The sequence below is a fragment of the Chlamydotis macqueenii genome, chromosome 1 (genome assembly GCF_036417535.1).
Source record: "Chlamydotis macqueenii isolate bChlMac1 chromosome 1, bChlMac1.mat, whole genome shotgun sequence".
Classification (NCBI taxonomy): domain Eukaryota; kingdom Metazoa; phylum Chordata; class Aves; order Otidiformes; family Otididae; genus Chlamydotis; species Chlamydotis macqueenii.
The window spans coordinates 124,535,163-124,549,023 of record NC_141556.1 but is presented as its reverse complement, the minus strand read 5'-3'; the positions used below and the strand labels follow the sequence as shown (position 1 = coordinate 124,549,023).

General features: G+C 45.4%; 1 protein-coding gene across 1 annotated transcript in view; it reads left to right on the top strand.

Annotated features, from left to right (window-relative positions):
• The first annotated feature begins 3,617 nt into the window (after positions 1 to 3,617).
• Positions 3,618 to 13,861, top strand: part of TSPAN7 (tetraspanin 7) — a 101,686-nt gene continuing 91,442 nt past the window's right edge. The window contains exon 1 of the mRNA XM_086766563.1: positions 3,618 to 3,767. Within this exon, the coding sequence (XP_086622689.1) occupies positions 3,687 to 3,767 (81 nt within the window). The 5' untranslated portion in view covers positions 3,618 to 3,686. The remainder of the gene's footprint in view (positions 3,768 to 13,861) is intronic.

The window sequence follows — 13,861 nt, the reverse complement described above, 5'->3', positions numbered from 1 at the left end:
GCTGCTTTCTGTCTTTTGCCAAAAAGATTGTCTTTACTTTTACTTACCTACAGTACCAGGCTGTAGGTACTGCCAGCTGAGGACAGCCACTAGCAGGCAACATGGAGAGAGAAAGAACGAGAGAAAGAGAAAAAAACAAACCTCTGCTCTCCAGGGAGGCTGAAGGGAGTGTGGACGGCAGAGGTTGTAGCCTTTCCTTTCAACAGCACCACAGGGAATCTGGGGAAGGCCAGAGTGGGCTTGAAGAGAAGAAAGTGTCACATTTCATTACCCCTGCTATAATGGCAGAAAGGGGCGAGGTCTTATCACACTTGATACAGTGGCTGTTTACATCTTTCCAGCACTTTCCCCAGAAAGTTTCTATTTAACCATCAAATAACCAATGCCAGCTTCAGGTAAGGATGGAGGTCCTCTTTTTCACTTTCTACAGTGCGATGCTCTCCTGTCGTGGGACGCAGAAGCTCCTTCTAGGCCGATGCTCTGCAGACAGACTTACTGAGAAAGAAGATATTCCCTGCGCATTATGAAGAAAAAGGAGGTCAAAGGCACCGGTTGTGAGAAGAATCCCCTGCAAACTGCTAGTGTTTTAAAGAAATATTTTTCAAATGACACAGCTAGGCAAAAATGTCCTGTTTTCAATAACTACAATAATGTTCTCTCTGCAGGGAGATGTGAAGAGCAGTTATGTTCCCAACTTTGCAAACATGGATTACAGAACTGAAAATGTATTTGCTTCAGGAAGATTTGCTTTGATTTTGTTCAATAAATACTTGAAAATCTGTACTTCCAAATCTGCAAAAATATGATAAAATCATTTTAAAAGGTAAATGTTATTTCCAATGGACACATGAAGGCTAGCAATTGTTCAGTAATCCCACTTAAGCCTAAAATGTTTGACGGCTTGGTGTTCTTGTCATATTTTAACGGTATTTGATGTAACCAGGCAGATTTATGTCCAGCTCCATTCAGATATTCTCATTTTTAATCCAGAATTTGCATCTACATCCAATGAAGTATATGCTGCTTGACCATAAGTCAAAAAGCAACTCAGCATTCCTCCAAAGACAGTCTCAGCAGGAGACTATAGATTTGGGTGGAGATAACATGGAGTATCTGGTTCTCAGTTCTCGGGACATCAACCCTGTGAGAACACTCAGAGGCTGATGTCTCTTGCAAAAGGAGCCTGACCTTCCCCTGAGCCCTGCTGCTGTAACTCTGCCCCTGGAACTGTGAAACAGAAAAAGACACAACCCCAGGAAGCTGGAGACAACAGCACCCTCATTTAGTCTGCACTGGTCATTTAGTCTGCACCGTTCCCTGCCAAGCAATGGAAGCCAATGTGAGAGGTGAACACTTCTCTGGGTGCCCAAGGATAAGCTGAGACACCTTAAGTATCCCAAGTTAGGCACTACAAAATAGAGTGACCTAAAATCACAGACTATTATCAAAAGAATGTGAGCTGTTGCCTTTGTCAAAATCAGCTTCTACCAAGACAGCCATGCGTGCTTTCTGTTGGCTGGATATTTAAATTCTGGTTGATATTATATTTTCTTTCACACTTTCTTAAAACAGTTGAAGTGGAGGGGAGGTACAACTGTAGCTACTGTTACTATCCCCCAGCCTGTGACAGCAGCATTTATCTTTTCTACAGTCCTTGTGTGAGGGGCAGGAAGATAAGTCTCTCCTGCTCTCACTTAGGTATTTTCTGTCAAAAAATCTTACTGTAATTTTTGTACAGTGAATATTTATAACTGTTGTTAGTGTCAATATAATTTTTTTTTTTGCCGTGACTGCACTTATTTACATTTTAATGGCCAAGTCAATAAAGATTTATGCACCTGTCATCTGAATTTTCCACAGAAGTGGTGAATGCTTTGAAAAAACAGTATCTCCTGCAGAATATTCCCCCTCCAAGCATCCTTTAAATGCCTTCACTGTTTCAGGAAACAGTAGGCTATCCATTAAAATAACCAGCTCTTCAGTCAAACTCAGTAAAATCTTGCAGTAGTCTTCATGGCAAAACTTCTGCATATTACAAAGGCACTTGCTCAGGGACCATTTTTTCTCTCTCTGTTTTTTAAACACTGTCCCTTGAATGGCAAAGTCTGCTTTATCACTTTGATAAGTCTCAGCTGCACAAACGACATTTTTTTTTTGTAGCTTGAGGAGATACACTGCTTAGCATTGACCTTGTTTCAATTTTAACCCAGTAAAAGGTACAGTTTGCAGGCAGGTGTGCAGGCACACCGCTTAGGAGGAGCATGCTGCACACACCTTCCTCAAAAACATGAGCTACAGAAAGGAAAACCTGAAAGCGTTCCCTCCACACCTGCTCGTGGGCTTTGTGCAGCAGCTCAGGCTAGTGAGGTGCTTGTGCACACTCACTCTGGCCGTGCTTTTCTTGAAGGCAGCCACATCACAAGCCTCTTTCATCCCCACCTGGAGGAGTCCGGCAAGACCCAGACTGCTGCTCTGCTGCCAGGGCTCTGCAGGATCAGCTCCCTTTTAATTCTTCTCCTAAACTAATACGGTATTCCTCTGCTGTCCATCCCTTGCTGGATCTAGCGGTGGGCTGGCAGCTGCAGGGAGACTAAGGAGAAGCAGGCTCTCCCCAGGGCTCTGTTCTCTCTCCAGGGTGTGTTGCCACTTGAGAACCATCCTGGCCTGCCAGAGATGAGCCAGGTCTGTTCCAGTTGAAGCTCACGGTGTCAGAGACATACAGAAGTACAAGGTTTCTAATCAGTTTAGGCTGGGGTTCAATGGCCAGATTAGTTTTAGGAAGAGTTCAAATTTGAGGCTGCGGTGAAGCCAAGGTTAGGGACCAGGGCCCAGCAGCATGCCAGCTTCATGACCTGCTCTTGTGAGGTAACATTCCTAAATCCGGCTGTCTCAATGCAACCCCGTGTGCTAGAGCTGGCAAAGAGGGGTATGTCAGAGGTGCAGAGCTGGAGGAGCCCTGGCCCCCGAAACGGTTTGGGTGCAGCGCTCCTGCTCTCAGACACAGCCCGGCTCACCCCCATGACACGGCTGCGAGCAAAGCGCTGTCAAACCCCGCGGTCCTCGCATTTGCTGCGGTCTCCAGATCCCTGCAGCTTGAACGCGAACACAAATTTATTTCCATCACGACTCTGAAAGCCGTCTTCTCCCCTGCCCAGCCCCGACTTTCCAGCCCCTTCCCCTCAAGGCCCTGAGCAGGCCAAGTAACGCCCGTCAGCACCTTCCCAAGAAAAGAGGGCGTCGGGGCGGGGGGAGCGTATCTTTCACTTCCTCTTTGAAAACCTCAAGCTCTTCCCCTCCCCGCCACCCTGCGATATTCCAGCCGATCTCACCCCGGGGTGGGGAGCACAACCCAGGGCCCGGCGGTCACAGCCCGGCTGACCAAGCCCCACCGAGCCGGGCGGCTCCGAGCAGGGCCGGCAGCGGCCGGTTGAGCCCCCTCGGCGGCGCCCCCTGGCGGCGGGGCGGGCGGCGGCAGCGGCGCGGGGGTTGCGCTCCCTCCGGCAGCGGCGGCGGCGGCGGCAGCGGCGGGGGGGGCCGGGCCGAGGCGAGCGGCGGGGCGAGCCCAGCGCTGAGCTCACCTCCCTCCGCCCTTCCCCCTCTCACCCCCCCGCTCCCCTCCCCTCCCTCCCTCCTCCTCCTCCCTCCTCCTCCTCCCGCGCCCAGCCTGCAGCCGGGATCTCAGTATTATGGCATCGAGGAGAATGGAGACCAAACCCGTGATAACGTGTCTGAAAACCCTCCTCATCATCTACTCCTTCGTCTTCTGGGTGAGTGCGGGGAGGGGGAGGGGGGGAACCGCGGCGCGGATACCCACCCACCCACCCATCGACCGCCGGGCACCCCCGCGGCGGCCGCGACCCCCACCTGCCCGTGGGGGACCGGTGTGCCGTGCGGGGACGCACTGATGCCGGAATATATATCTCCATATATATATATATATGCACACACGTGTATATATATATATTTTTTTTTTCATCTCTTCTTGTACCCCCCGGAGGGGGCGAAAGTTGCAGGGGTCTCCGCGGCTGCCGCGATGCCCACCCCCACCCCGGGCTGGACCGGTTGGGGGGTGCTGCGGGGCGGCCCCGCCGCCCGCCTCCCCGCTGCCTGCCGCATCCCCGCGTCCCCCTCCCTGACCCCCCACCCCCGGTGCTCGGACCGGGCTCTTACCTGGGCGCAGCGGCTGCTACATCCTACATGCGCCGCGCTGCGTTTCGTAACCCGGCTCGGGCTCCCGTAAACGATTTTTTTATGACCCAGATACATGAATTGAGCTGCAGTGATTGACTGACGGGGAGCCGGGTTGCTCAGGCGACCCCGGAGGCTGGAGGCTTTCGCGGCGTCCCGGCCGGTTACTCAGCAGATCCCTGGCGTGAGCAGGGTGTCGTGGCGACAATCTGCCCGTTAAAGACCTCAGAGTGGTACAGGGGGACAGCAGAGGATGGTGGCCCCGCTGCGTGCTGTTAGGGACGGCGATCTGCACATCGCTGATATGCTGAAGCAGATTTTGTCGCTTCCTAGCAAGGGAAGCCGATTGTGTATTATTGTTCTAAGAGCTTGCCTGTTACCATTTTAATAGCTTTATGCCGTGAAAAGTGGCTGTGAAAGGGAGTAACTCAAATTTTCATCATTCTCCTTAAAAATGCATTCTAAACAAAAAATTGCTTATTCATGGCAATAATCGTTTACATCTCGATGGTGAACATATGACTTTAACTTTTCAACTTTAACTTCATAGCCTTTTTTTTTTTAAAAAAAAAAGCATAACCAAAAGTAATTTTGCTAATCCATACTTAAAGCATTATTGACCCCCCCACCTCTAGCATTTAACATACCCCTCTGCTTCTTTTTTAACAATTTTGGTGGTAACTGCAGCAGATGTTTCTGCTGACTGAAATGGATAGGAAACCGGAATCATTTGTTGTTGGTTTTTTGTTTTTTTTTTTTTTGTTGGCAAGTAGATCCTTCACACTAGTCTCAAGGAGGTAGGCTGCTAAGTTTATACACTTGCCACAATTTAAAGATTCGTCCTTTCCAGTGCTCCATTCTCAACGATCTACAAGAAACTCTTCTTCCTGTGATTAATGAGCAACTGCAGGAGCTCTGGTGAATTCCTGGTATCTTTGCAAATTACGTCTTTTTAAAAGTGACCGCTGTATCTGCTGTAGCCTGAATAAACAGAGGACTTAAATCAGCACGCCCGTCGAGCTAGCACATTTCATGAACACTGATCTCATTAAAAAAGAGAGAATTGTACATGGAGCCAAGCAGCTGGCTAAGGGCATTTGCGCTGCAGGCTGTCGTGATGCCAGGCCAGGTTGACAGCTGGGACCCCGTTCGGTAAATAACACAGCTGAGCTCTTGTTTGGGCTACAGCAATGCGTCTCTGCTGGTGGGATGCTCTTGTGCGAATTCTTTTCCTCTGAACTGTCTGTCAGGCTCCCGTCTGTCCCAGCCTTCTCCAAGGGCATGGCCCACTAATGTGGGTCTTCCAGTTACTTAACACCCGACAGCCGTCAGGGAGTTTGTCTGTCCTCTTCCTTGAGCCTGGAAGAGGAAGAAAATAAATGGTTGGAGACAGAACCCTGCAACCAGGACCAAAAGAGAACAAATTTCTTTTCCACCATGCTTCCTGTTGTATCTGTTTTCCCAAGGCACCAACTAGGGAAACCCAGGCAAATCTCAATGGGAGAAGACAAAAAAAGGCTTGGTAAAGGTCCAGAGTAGTTGACAGCAGACTCTAAGTCTTCATCAGTTGTTCTTCCTTTAGCACAGAAGAAGAAAAAATAATTCATGTTTTTGGCCTCTTTCTGGGCTTTGAATCAACCCATTTAATATAAATTGGAGCAAGGCTGCACTTATTGCCAGGAGTAGAGCAGACACATGGTGTGCTCTGGCCCTATCCTCATTTTCTTTTTACAGGCAAATTTGAGAGCTGAGGGATGCACGGAGTTGTCTCAATCCCCCTCCATTATTTTCTGGGGTGCTCTTTGTACCCTTACAAGCTTCTGGCTGCAGAGTAGTGTAACTCAAATTTGGTCCCTGTGAATTCTCAGAGCTGAAAATATGGGATGGATTCAATAGGAGGAACTATTTAAAAAAAAATATTTCTTGGACTTACCTAAATACCAGAATGAAGACATGCCAGTGCCACAAATGGCTGGTTTGTAGAATTTTATTCTGACGGCTTACCCACAGTTTTTTGAGAGGCTGTAAGTTAATTTCTGGAGGAGAAAGCCCTGCATTCCTTAGCTGCAGTTTGTACGGGTTTTTTCTAGCTATGAGGATGGAGCTGCAGTATAACACATGGTAGAAAGTGGTCCTGTGACAAGGAGGTATGTGGTAGAAACCCTTCGGATGTCTGGCCAGGTGATTATGGATTGTGATGTGAAGGGACGGGGAGAGAAGATGCTTGTTTGAATCCAGTGAGCTGTTTTGAAACATCCAGAAGGACTTGCCTGTGTTTACGTTGTTTATAAAAGAAGAAAATCTATGTGTGCAGAACGTTCCTATCATGAGTGATTATTTGTCAGGGTTAAATATGCATTGCATTTGTATCAATGGGTGAGATGTATGTAGATGAAGGCTTTTAGTATAAGCATTAAATGAGGCTCCACTGACTCCACGGGAGCTGCAGGGCAGTAATGAAGAGACATGGTTCATTCAAATTTTGCACTGCATAGCGTGTTCCTTTAGAAATAGGTTTTATTTAAAAGTATTTGTTATTTTGAAAGCTTCTTCTCCTCCCTCTCACTGTACTTCCCAACTTCTTTCCATAAATGTATCACCATGGTACAAAAAATCCATAAACAGAGATAACAAGCTTTTTATGTGCTCATATGTATTGTTATTCATAGTACACATTAAATGCCTAGGGTTACCGCTTTTGGTCCTTAAGGGACGTAGTAATAAAAATTCAACAGCCGTTTTTTTCCTAATCAGAATTCTGTACTGAATGCATCTGATTTGGAACTAGTAGATTAAAAAAAGGCAGTAAAAGCAGTCCTTGCCTGTTAGCTATTTTTATTTTTTTCCTTTTGGGCATCATAAATTGCTTCATAGAAATCCGAGATATAACCTGTCTTGTTTTTAAGGGAAGGTGAATTTTGGATTAGGCTTCAAAGTGATTTTTTTTTTTTTTTTTATAGGGGAGTGAAACCTTTAAGCACCCCTCAGTACCTTTTATTTCTCTAGTTCTTAAGTGATCTTATGTCTTAAAATGTATGTATACTTAATATTTCATGGTAGGCTTTGAAATATGTTTTGTATCAAATTAACAGCCTGCCTCAATGTGTTTTAGGAGGGAGCTTTAAGGTCCTTAAAGTTACAGGGCTGCAGGAAATGGGTTTCATCTTGCATGCAAAGCTTGTTGTTGCCCCGAACAGGCACCGTAGCAAAGTGATTAGCTTCCGATTTTAGGCCCTGTGAGGCACTTGGCATTCAAATGAGTGCTTTGTGTGTGCTGTCCTGCTGGTATAGGGATTTCTTGCTGTTAATTAAGGTAATAAAAATATCTAAGTAGAGTTTCCATTCAGATGTTTTTCCAAGGTGAGTCACTGATCTGAAGAGCATCTTCCAACCCAGATCTTTGTTTTGGATACTAAATTAGGTTCTTAGAACTTGGCTTGTCTTTTGCTATGTGATAAAATCAGAACTAAGATACCTATTTGCAATAGTAGTAGTTCAGTTTTCCAGGATTATATCCCTTGGAAAATGGATCTGTGCATCCTGGTACGACCCTTTGGAGCTTAGCAGGTGGCAGGAGAGCTGTGGACTGGACTGTGGTGGGACAGGTAAGTGTCGCTTGTCTGTGAGGCCACAGCCAATGCTGTGAGTTTAAAACAGCTTGAAATTGTGTATTTACATATCATTCATCTTCTTTTAGCCAGTTCCTCTGGTTGCTGTGGGAATGCAGTGTCAGTGGCCTGGAGGGCTCAGGTGGTCAGAAGATGGCCCTGTGAAGGACGATGGGCTCAGGCCCCCTCTGTTACAAGGGGCATGGGTACAGCTGGTGTCTGCTTCAGAGAAGTGGCCCCCCCATCTCCCTCTTCTCTCAGGCTTCCCTGAAAAGGAGGTCGGTGGCGGGGGCACGAGAGTGGCTGTGGCGTCGATGCAGGCAGCTCCCGGTCCTCACATTGCAGCGATACGGCAGAGATGGCATTCACCCACCATTTCAGGACCACACAAAGTCATTTTCTGGGAAATGCCCAAGACAAAGAACAAGCATGATGGCCTGCTCTCTTAACGCAAATTTATGGCTGAACTGCTGACCCATCTTCAAATGCAGCCATTTGAGCCATGCATTCTAATATAAGATTAAATTTGCGTGTCCCTCTGAGTTACTAGTGGCATTAGTCATCTTCACTGTGAACGTCCAGCTGGATTGCTGAAATTACTGTTTTTTCTCCTTGGAACTTCTTTCCAGTGCTTCTGCATTGGTTTCTGCATGTGTCTGGTCTTTTTAATACCTCTTACCATGCTTATGTTTTTTCTTTTAATCTTTTTTTAGTATCTGTTAGCAGACGGTTTTAAAGGAAATATTTTGGGAAATGTTTTTACTTTCCCATGTGGCTTAGATTGCTCAATCTTTTGGTGGCTCCATTGACTGCAAAGTCATCATTGCTATACTTTTAGAAAGAAATGTTATTATTTGTACATAGTCACCTGAAATCCAGAAAAATTACACTCTCAAAAATGCACAATGTCCCCGTCATGATGGATTTGAAGTGCCCCATTGTTAAGGCACAAACCTCATGCACTTGCCTCCTTAAGTCGGTTGTTTCCTGTTCTGTTCTTATAATGACATACATGAAAGATTAAAGATAATGGTGTTTTCTTGTGAGCGTAGCCCAAGCTGAATTCTGTTGGCTAAATAAATAACTGGATTTAAAAAAAAAAAAAAAAAAAAAAAGGCTAGATGGTCTTTAAAAACATAGCTCCAGCGTCTACTTTCTAAGTTTTCTATTGGGGTACCTCCCCAACTTGGCTTAGTTGTGCAGGTTTTTTTTTTATGGGATTTTTTGTTTTTATCACAGCTGTGGTATAAAACTCCCTTAATGACAGTCCTAATGGAGGAGAGCCATGCCAGCATGACAACTCTGGTAAATGCAAGTAAACAGAGAAGATAAAGCCATGACTTCCACTAGCAAGTGCTGGGGCTGTTCTCGCAGATGTGCTGGGAGGTGGTGCCTGGCCCTGGAGTCACCCGTGAGTGGGACGGCATGGCAGGAAAGCTGCTGTGTGAGTGTGCCTTCAGACATTGCAAGGATGTCACGTTGTACTCCTCCTTGGCAGGGAATTGGTTTTTGTGAGTGTAGCCAGCTTGTGTGTTTTGGAGCAGAGGAGTTGGCAAGTCGATATAGTTTTTGCATTGCTGATGCCCATTCACATTCAGAAAATTGTGTGTGTATGGTGCAAATTAGCTTTGTACACCTCATTTAAGGGAGTAATTGAATTTTCTCTTTGTTAAATACTCTTTCTTTTCTTGCTGTTTGGGTAACTATGCTTGCGTCTTGACAAGGTACCTGCAACACCTTGACCTTGGAGTTTGTATCTGGACAGTTCTCTAGTTCAGGGATGGTAACTTTTTCACATTAACACATCAGTTTGGACTGGTGAAGAGGGATAGTGGGTGACTTGAAGTGTTTCAGCTATATTTGGGAAGACAAAGGATACATTCCTAAAGAAGAAGCAGCAGAAGTCCTTGCTCTTTCACAGGTGATGGGGTGTGCTGGAGTACTGCTGTCTGTGGAGTAAACACTTCGGCTGTTTAGCGTTCCTTCCTGCTCTAAGCAACCTGTTGTGTGGCCTAAACAGTGTAAATACCAGTCCTAAGGGAGGGTGCTGGGGAGGCCTTGCTGGCACTTTTCTGTCAAAAAAACAGTAGTGCCCTTTTTCTTGGATGCTGGTTCATACCAGCCTTGCTCATCAAGGAAACGGAGGCAATTATCATAGGTAAACCAAGGGAATTTAAAATGGATCCAAGAATCTGATTTTATCTCTGATTATATGACTATTTATCAATTCCCTGTGCTGTCAGGGAGGTAAATTAGGTTACCTGGTACAGTTAGTTGTCTCTGTCTCTGGATTTATATCATTGTTTCTTCAGTTGTTTCAACTGTCATAGAAATTTATGTGCCGATGAGCTAATAGATGAATATCTAGAAAGGCTCTTTGTGCATGTGAGCTTGCAGAAACATCTCCTTCAATCTTTCACATGCTTTTTAAGTCCAATGATACTTGGTACAGAGATGCTAGCTTTACTGCAGTACTGAGTCTATTCTGCATCCACCAAATTTGCAGGTGAAAATCCTGGTGACGTCAGTGTCTTGCAAACCTAGGTGACTGAATCTTTAGAATAAAACACAAGACTCCAGAGGTGACCATAGGGAACAGCTGACAGTTACTGTAAGGCTGCTTTTATTTGCATAATGTTATTTCTTTAGACTCATCACTATTAATTAGCGTTTAATCATCTCTCAGAGAATAGGTTCTTCGCAGCAGTACAGCAGGCCTCGTTCCGACTTTGCTCTCTTTCACCGTGGTGGGCAGATGGCTTAAATGTTCTGTCTTTATAGCAGTTCTGGGTTATGAGAGGGAAGCATTTAAATTTCTCTTGCACTAAAGGGACTCCGAAGCATGGCACGCTCCTGTCTGACTGGATTATCGTTATTTCATAGCTGAGCTGGTTCCTTGAGCTCTGGGAGTAGGCCACGGGATTTTTAGGAGCTGTAATAAAAGAATGGAAGCGATGCTGTTAATATTAATTTTGTGGTAATTTCCATGTAGCATTTTGCACGATGTTTTTCAGATGTTCTTCTTTAATCTATGTAGTTCTGAGGACAGTGCTAAAATCCTTAAAAGCAGCAAGCAGCCCCCCTTCCCCTTCTGTTTCTCTCTTTCTCCGTCTCCCTGAATTGCTGAGCAGAGTTCAGGTGGTGGCTGGCCACCTTGCAGTGCCCATGGTGACCCTCACCTGGAAGCCAGCCTGGAAGCACCATGAGGCAGGAGGACTCTGTGGAGCCACCCACGCCAGGCAGGAGGCTGAAACTGTGCCTTGCCATCATTTATTTCTGGGAGTTAATTTGCCGTGAACTTTGAGAAAAGGTTGGGTTTGGTTTGGGCTGCATGTGGATATGGATGGATCAGATTGAAATGTCCTGTTTCCATATTCAGGCAAGATTTTTTAAGAGTTTATTTGCTAGGAGAATTTGATGGTGTGAATCATGAGGTGATGAACTTAATCTACAAAAGTCTGTGGAGCAAACCTAAGGAAAAGGTTGGCGTGCGTATACAGTGCAGCAGAGAAGGAAGATAGGAGGGAAGAGGAGAGGGTGAAACCCAGTAAACATCATGGGAAGAGGAGCACTTCCATTTCCCTAAAACTGGGAAGGGAAGGTAAGGAAGCCCCTGCTGTATGACCCTTATAACCGCTCACTGCCTTAATGCTCAGACCTCCTGATGCCACAGGACTGAAGTTATCAGTGAAGCTAACAAGTTCTTCAGGATCTTGTTCCTGACCAGATTACAGGTACTGCTTCAGAGAATATAGTACATGGGAACAGAAAATTGCTCCGAATGCCACCAGCAAAGTGTGTTTCCAACTCACCCCTTGCACACGAGAAATTATTCTTATTGCAAGGACCTAAATACATTCCCTGCAACTGAAGTTTCAGCTAGACCATGCTGATTTAATCCTTTGGTAAGTTTTAAAAACATTTCACATTTGGATGGAGTTTCCGATGGGTTGGCCTCCGTCTGGCAACAACTTTGACATGTTTAGAAAATTCCTTTCAACACTTTTGGCAACAGAATATGAGAAAGTTCTCATTTTCTATGTTTCTAAAAATAATGGAAGCTATATCAAAACCTGAAGTTTTTGATGGAGGTAGTCCTCTAGGGGATGGAAACTGTCGGTAATTTGGGAAATCCTAAAAAAATGAAGTTTTCAAAGAAATAAGAATTTCCTGAATATGCTAGGTAACCTCAACATTCTTTTTTCTATCTGGTCATGAAACTTAGGCCAGTTTATGGTGTCATGAATTGTGTCATGGCATGTGTTGAATGAGTCCAATTAGGCAGAACGAAGGCCTGCCCTTTTGAAGACCTATAAAGTGTGCTGGCTTCAAAGTTGCATCTGGGGCTTGGGGCTCAACCAGAGTTGAAAGTCTGTAGCAAAAGTGGGGAACTAGGGGTCTATGGGTCTTTGCAGTCTGCAGGGATGTAGGCCTGTATTGGGATTTTTGTCCGTGTTAGAAGATAACGCAAAGGTGCATGACAGTGTGCAGCTTGCCTGGGGCTGCCCAAATGCTCTACTCTGACCTCAGCAAAGAAAATGTGAAGGACATTGTATATAGTTATGGAAACGTGCACATCAATTCCAAAAGCTATCTGAGATGGAGGATTGCTGCAAATTTCCCGTGGTGAAAGGGAGAGGGGAAGATCCCATGATTTCTGTTGTGTTCCCTTATGGTCTCCTGGCCAACTTGCTGTTGCCACCCTCACATCAAAACACAATCAAAACACCAGAAATCTGTCAGGAAAGTTGTGGCTTTTATTCTTGCAAGAACAGGTTAAGATAAAAGAGAGGACACTTTCCAGGTATGTATTAATAAAAGAGAAGATGGAAACTCAATCCTCCTGTGTGTGGTTCACTTCAATAGTACTTAACATCTAACTGGCTCTAATTAGGCTGGGAATGATAATATAATTAAGGGCATGTCACTTCTGTTTCCCTTTGAAAACAAAGAGGAAACAGAAATACAGACAGGTTACCCTCAGTACCTCGGCGCTCTCCCTGATGGCTGCGTCTCATTGCTGTTGCAGCAGCCCTGTGCTGGATGCAGGGCTTACTGCTCTGCAGCGTGCACTGGTTGCAGACAGAACGTGATTCAGTTTACCTGTAAAATAATGTCTTCTAGGAAACCAGCACCTGATATTATTGTGTGTTTAGAGATACTGGTTTTTAACTACCTCTTAGTTTACAGATCATTGATGCTACGTTAGAGCTGCTTTTTTGGATAGCTGCATCTTTGAGTCAGTCAAAGCAGACCCAGTTTGCAGTCGCTAGCTAATGTTGAGATCAGCTTGCGATTATCTGGGACCCAGTTTCTCTTTCCAGCATACTTCAGGAAAAACTGCTGAGTTAAATCATGCAGGTTAAATGACCTAGAGGTTTAAATTGATCTCTCTTGTCCCACCTGCAGACTTTAGGATTTTTTTTTCACATGTAAGTGCAGTTTAAAAACTCCTGAAGAAAGAGCCAGGACGTCAAGATGTCGAGGAGCTGGTTTTGGGAGTATTTCAGTATTATTTCCTGGAACATACAAGCCAAACCCCATATTCCTAGGTGCCTGTTCTCATAAAACAGGGGATGATGCAAAGGGATTGGATCAGGATTTACAAACAGAAGGTCACACCTTTCAGAAAGAAAAAAAAAAGTAGTTTGCAAGGACAGCATTACAGGTTTATTTTTGTCATGGCAAGTAAGACTGGGGATGCATAAAGCCTTTCTAGGAGGCAACAAGACCTTGCTATATTTCATCGGTTTGCGCAGGGTCTTTGTGGAGCTTTCAGAGTGCTTGTTCAGAACTCTTGCTGGCAGGATGAGGCAACTGTTGTCTTTGCCCATGGCCATTTCATAGAATCATAGAACCTTAAGGGTGGAAGAGACCTCCAGGATCATCAAATCCAACCGTCAACCTAATACCACCATGTCCACTAAACCATATCCCAAAGTGCCACATCTACACATTCTTTGAACACCTCCAGCAATGGTGACTCCACCACTTCCCTGGGCAGCCTGTTCCAGTGCCTGACCACTCTTCCAGTAAAGAAGTGTTTCCTAATATCCAACTCAAAC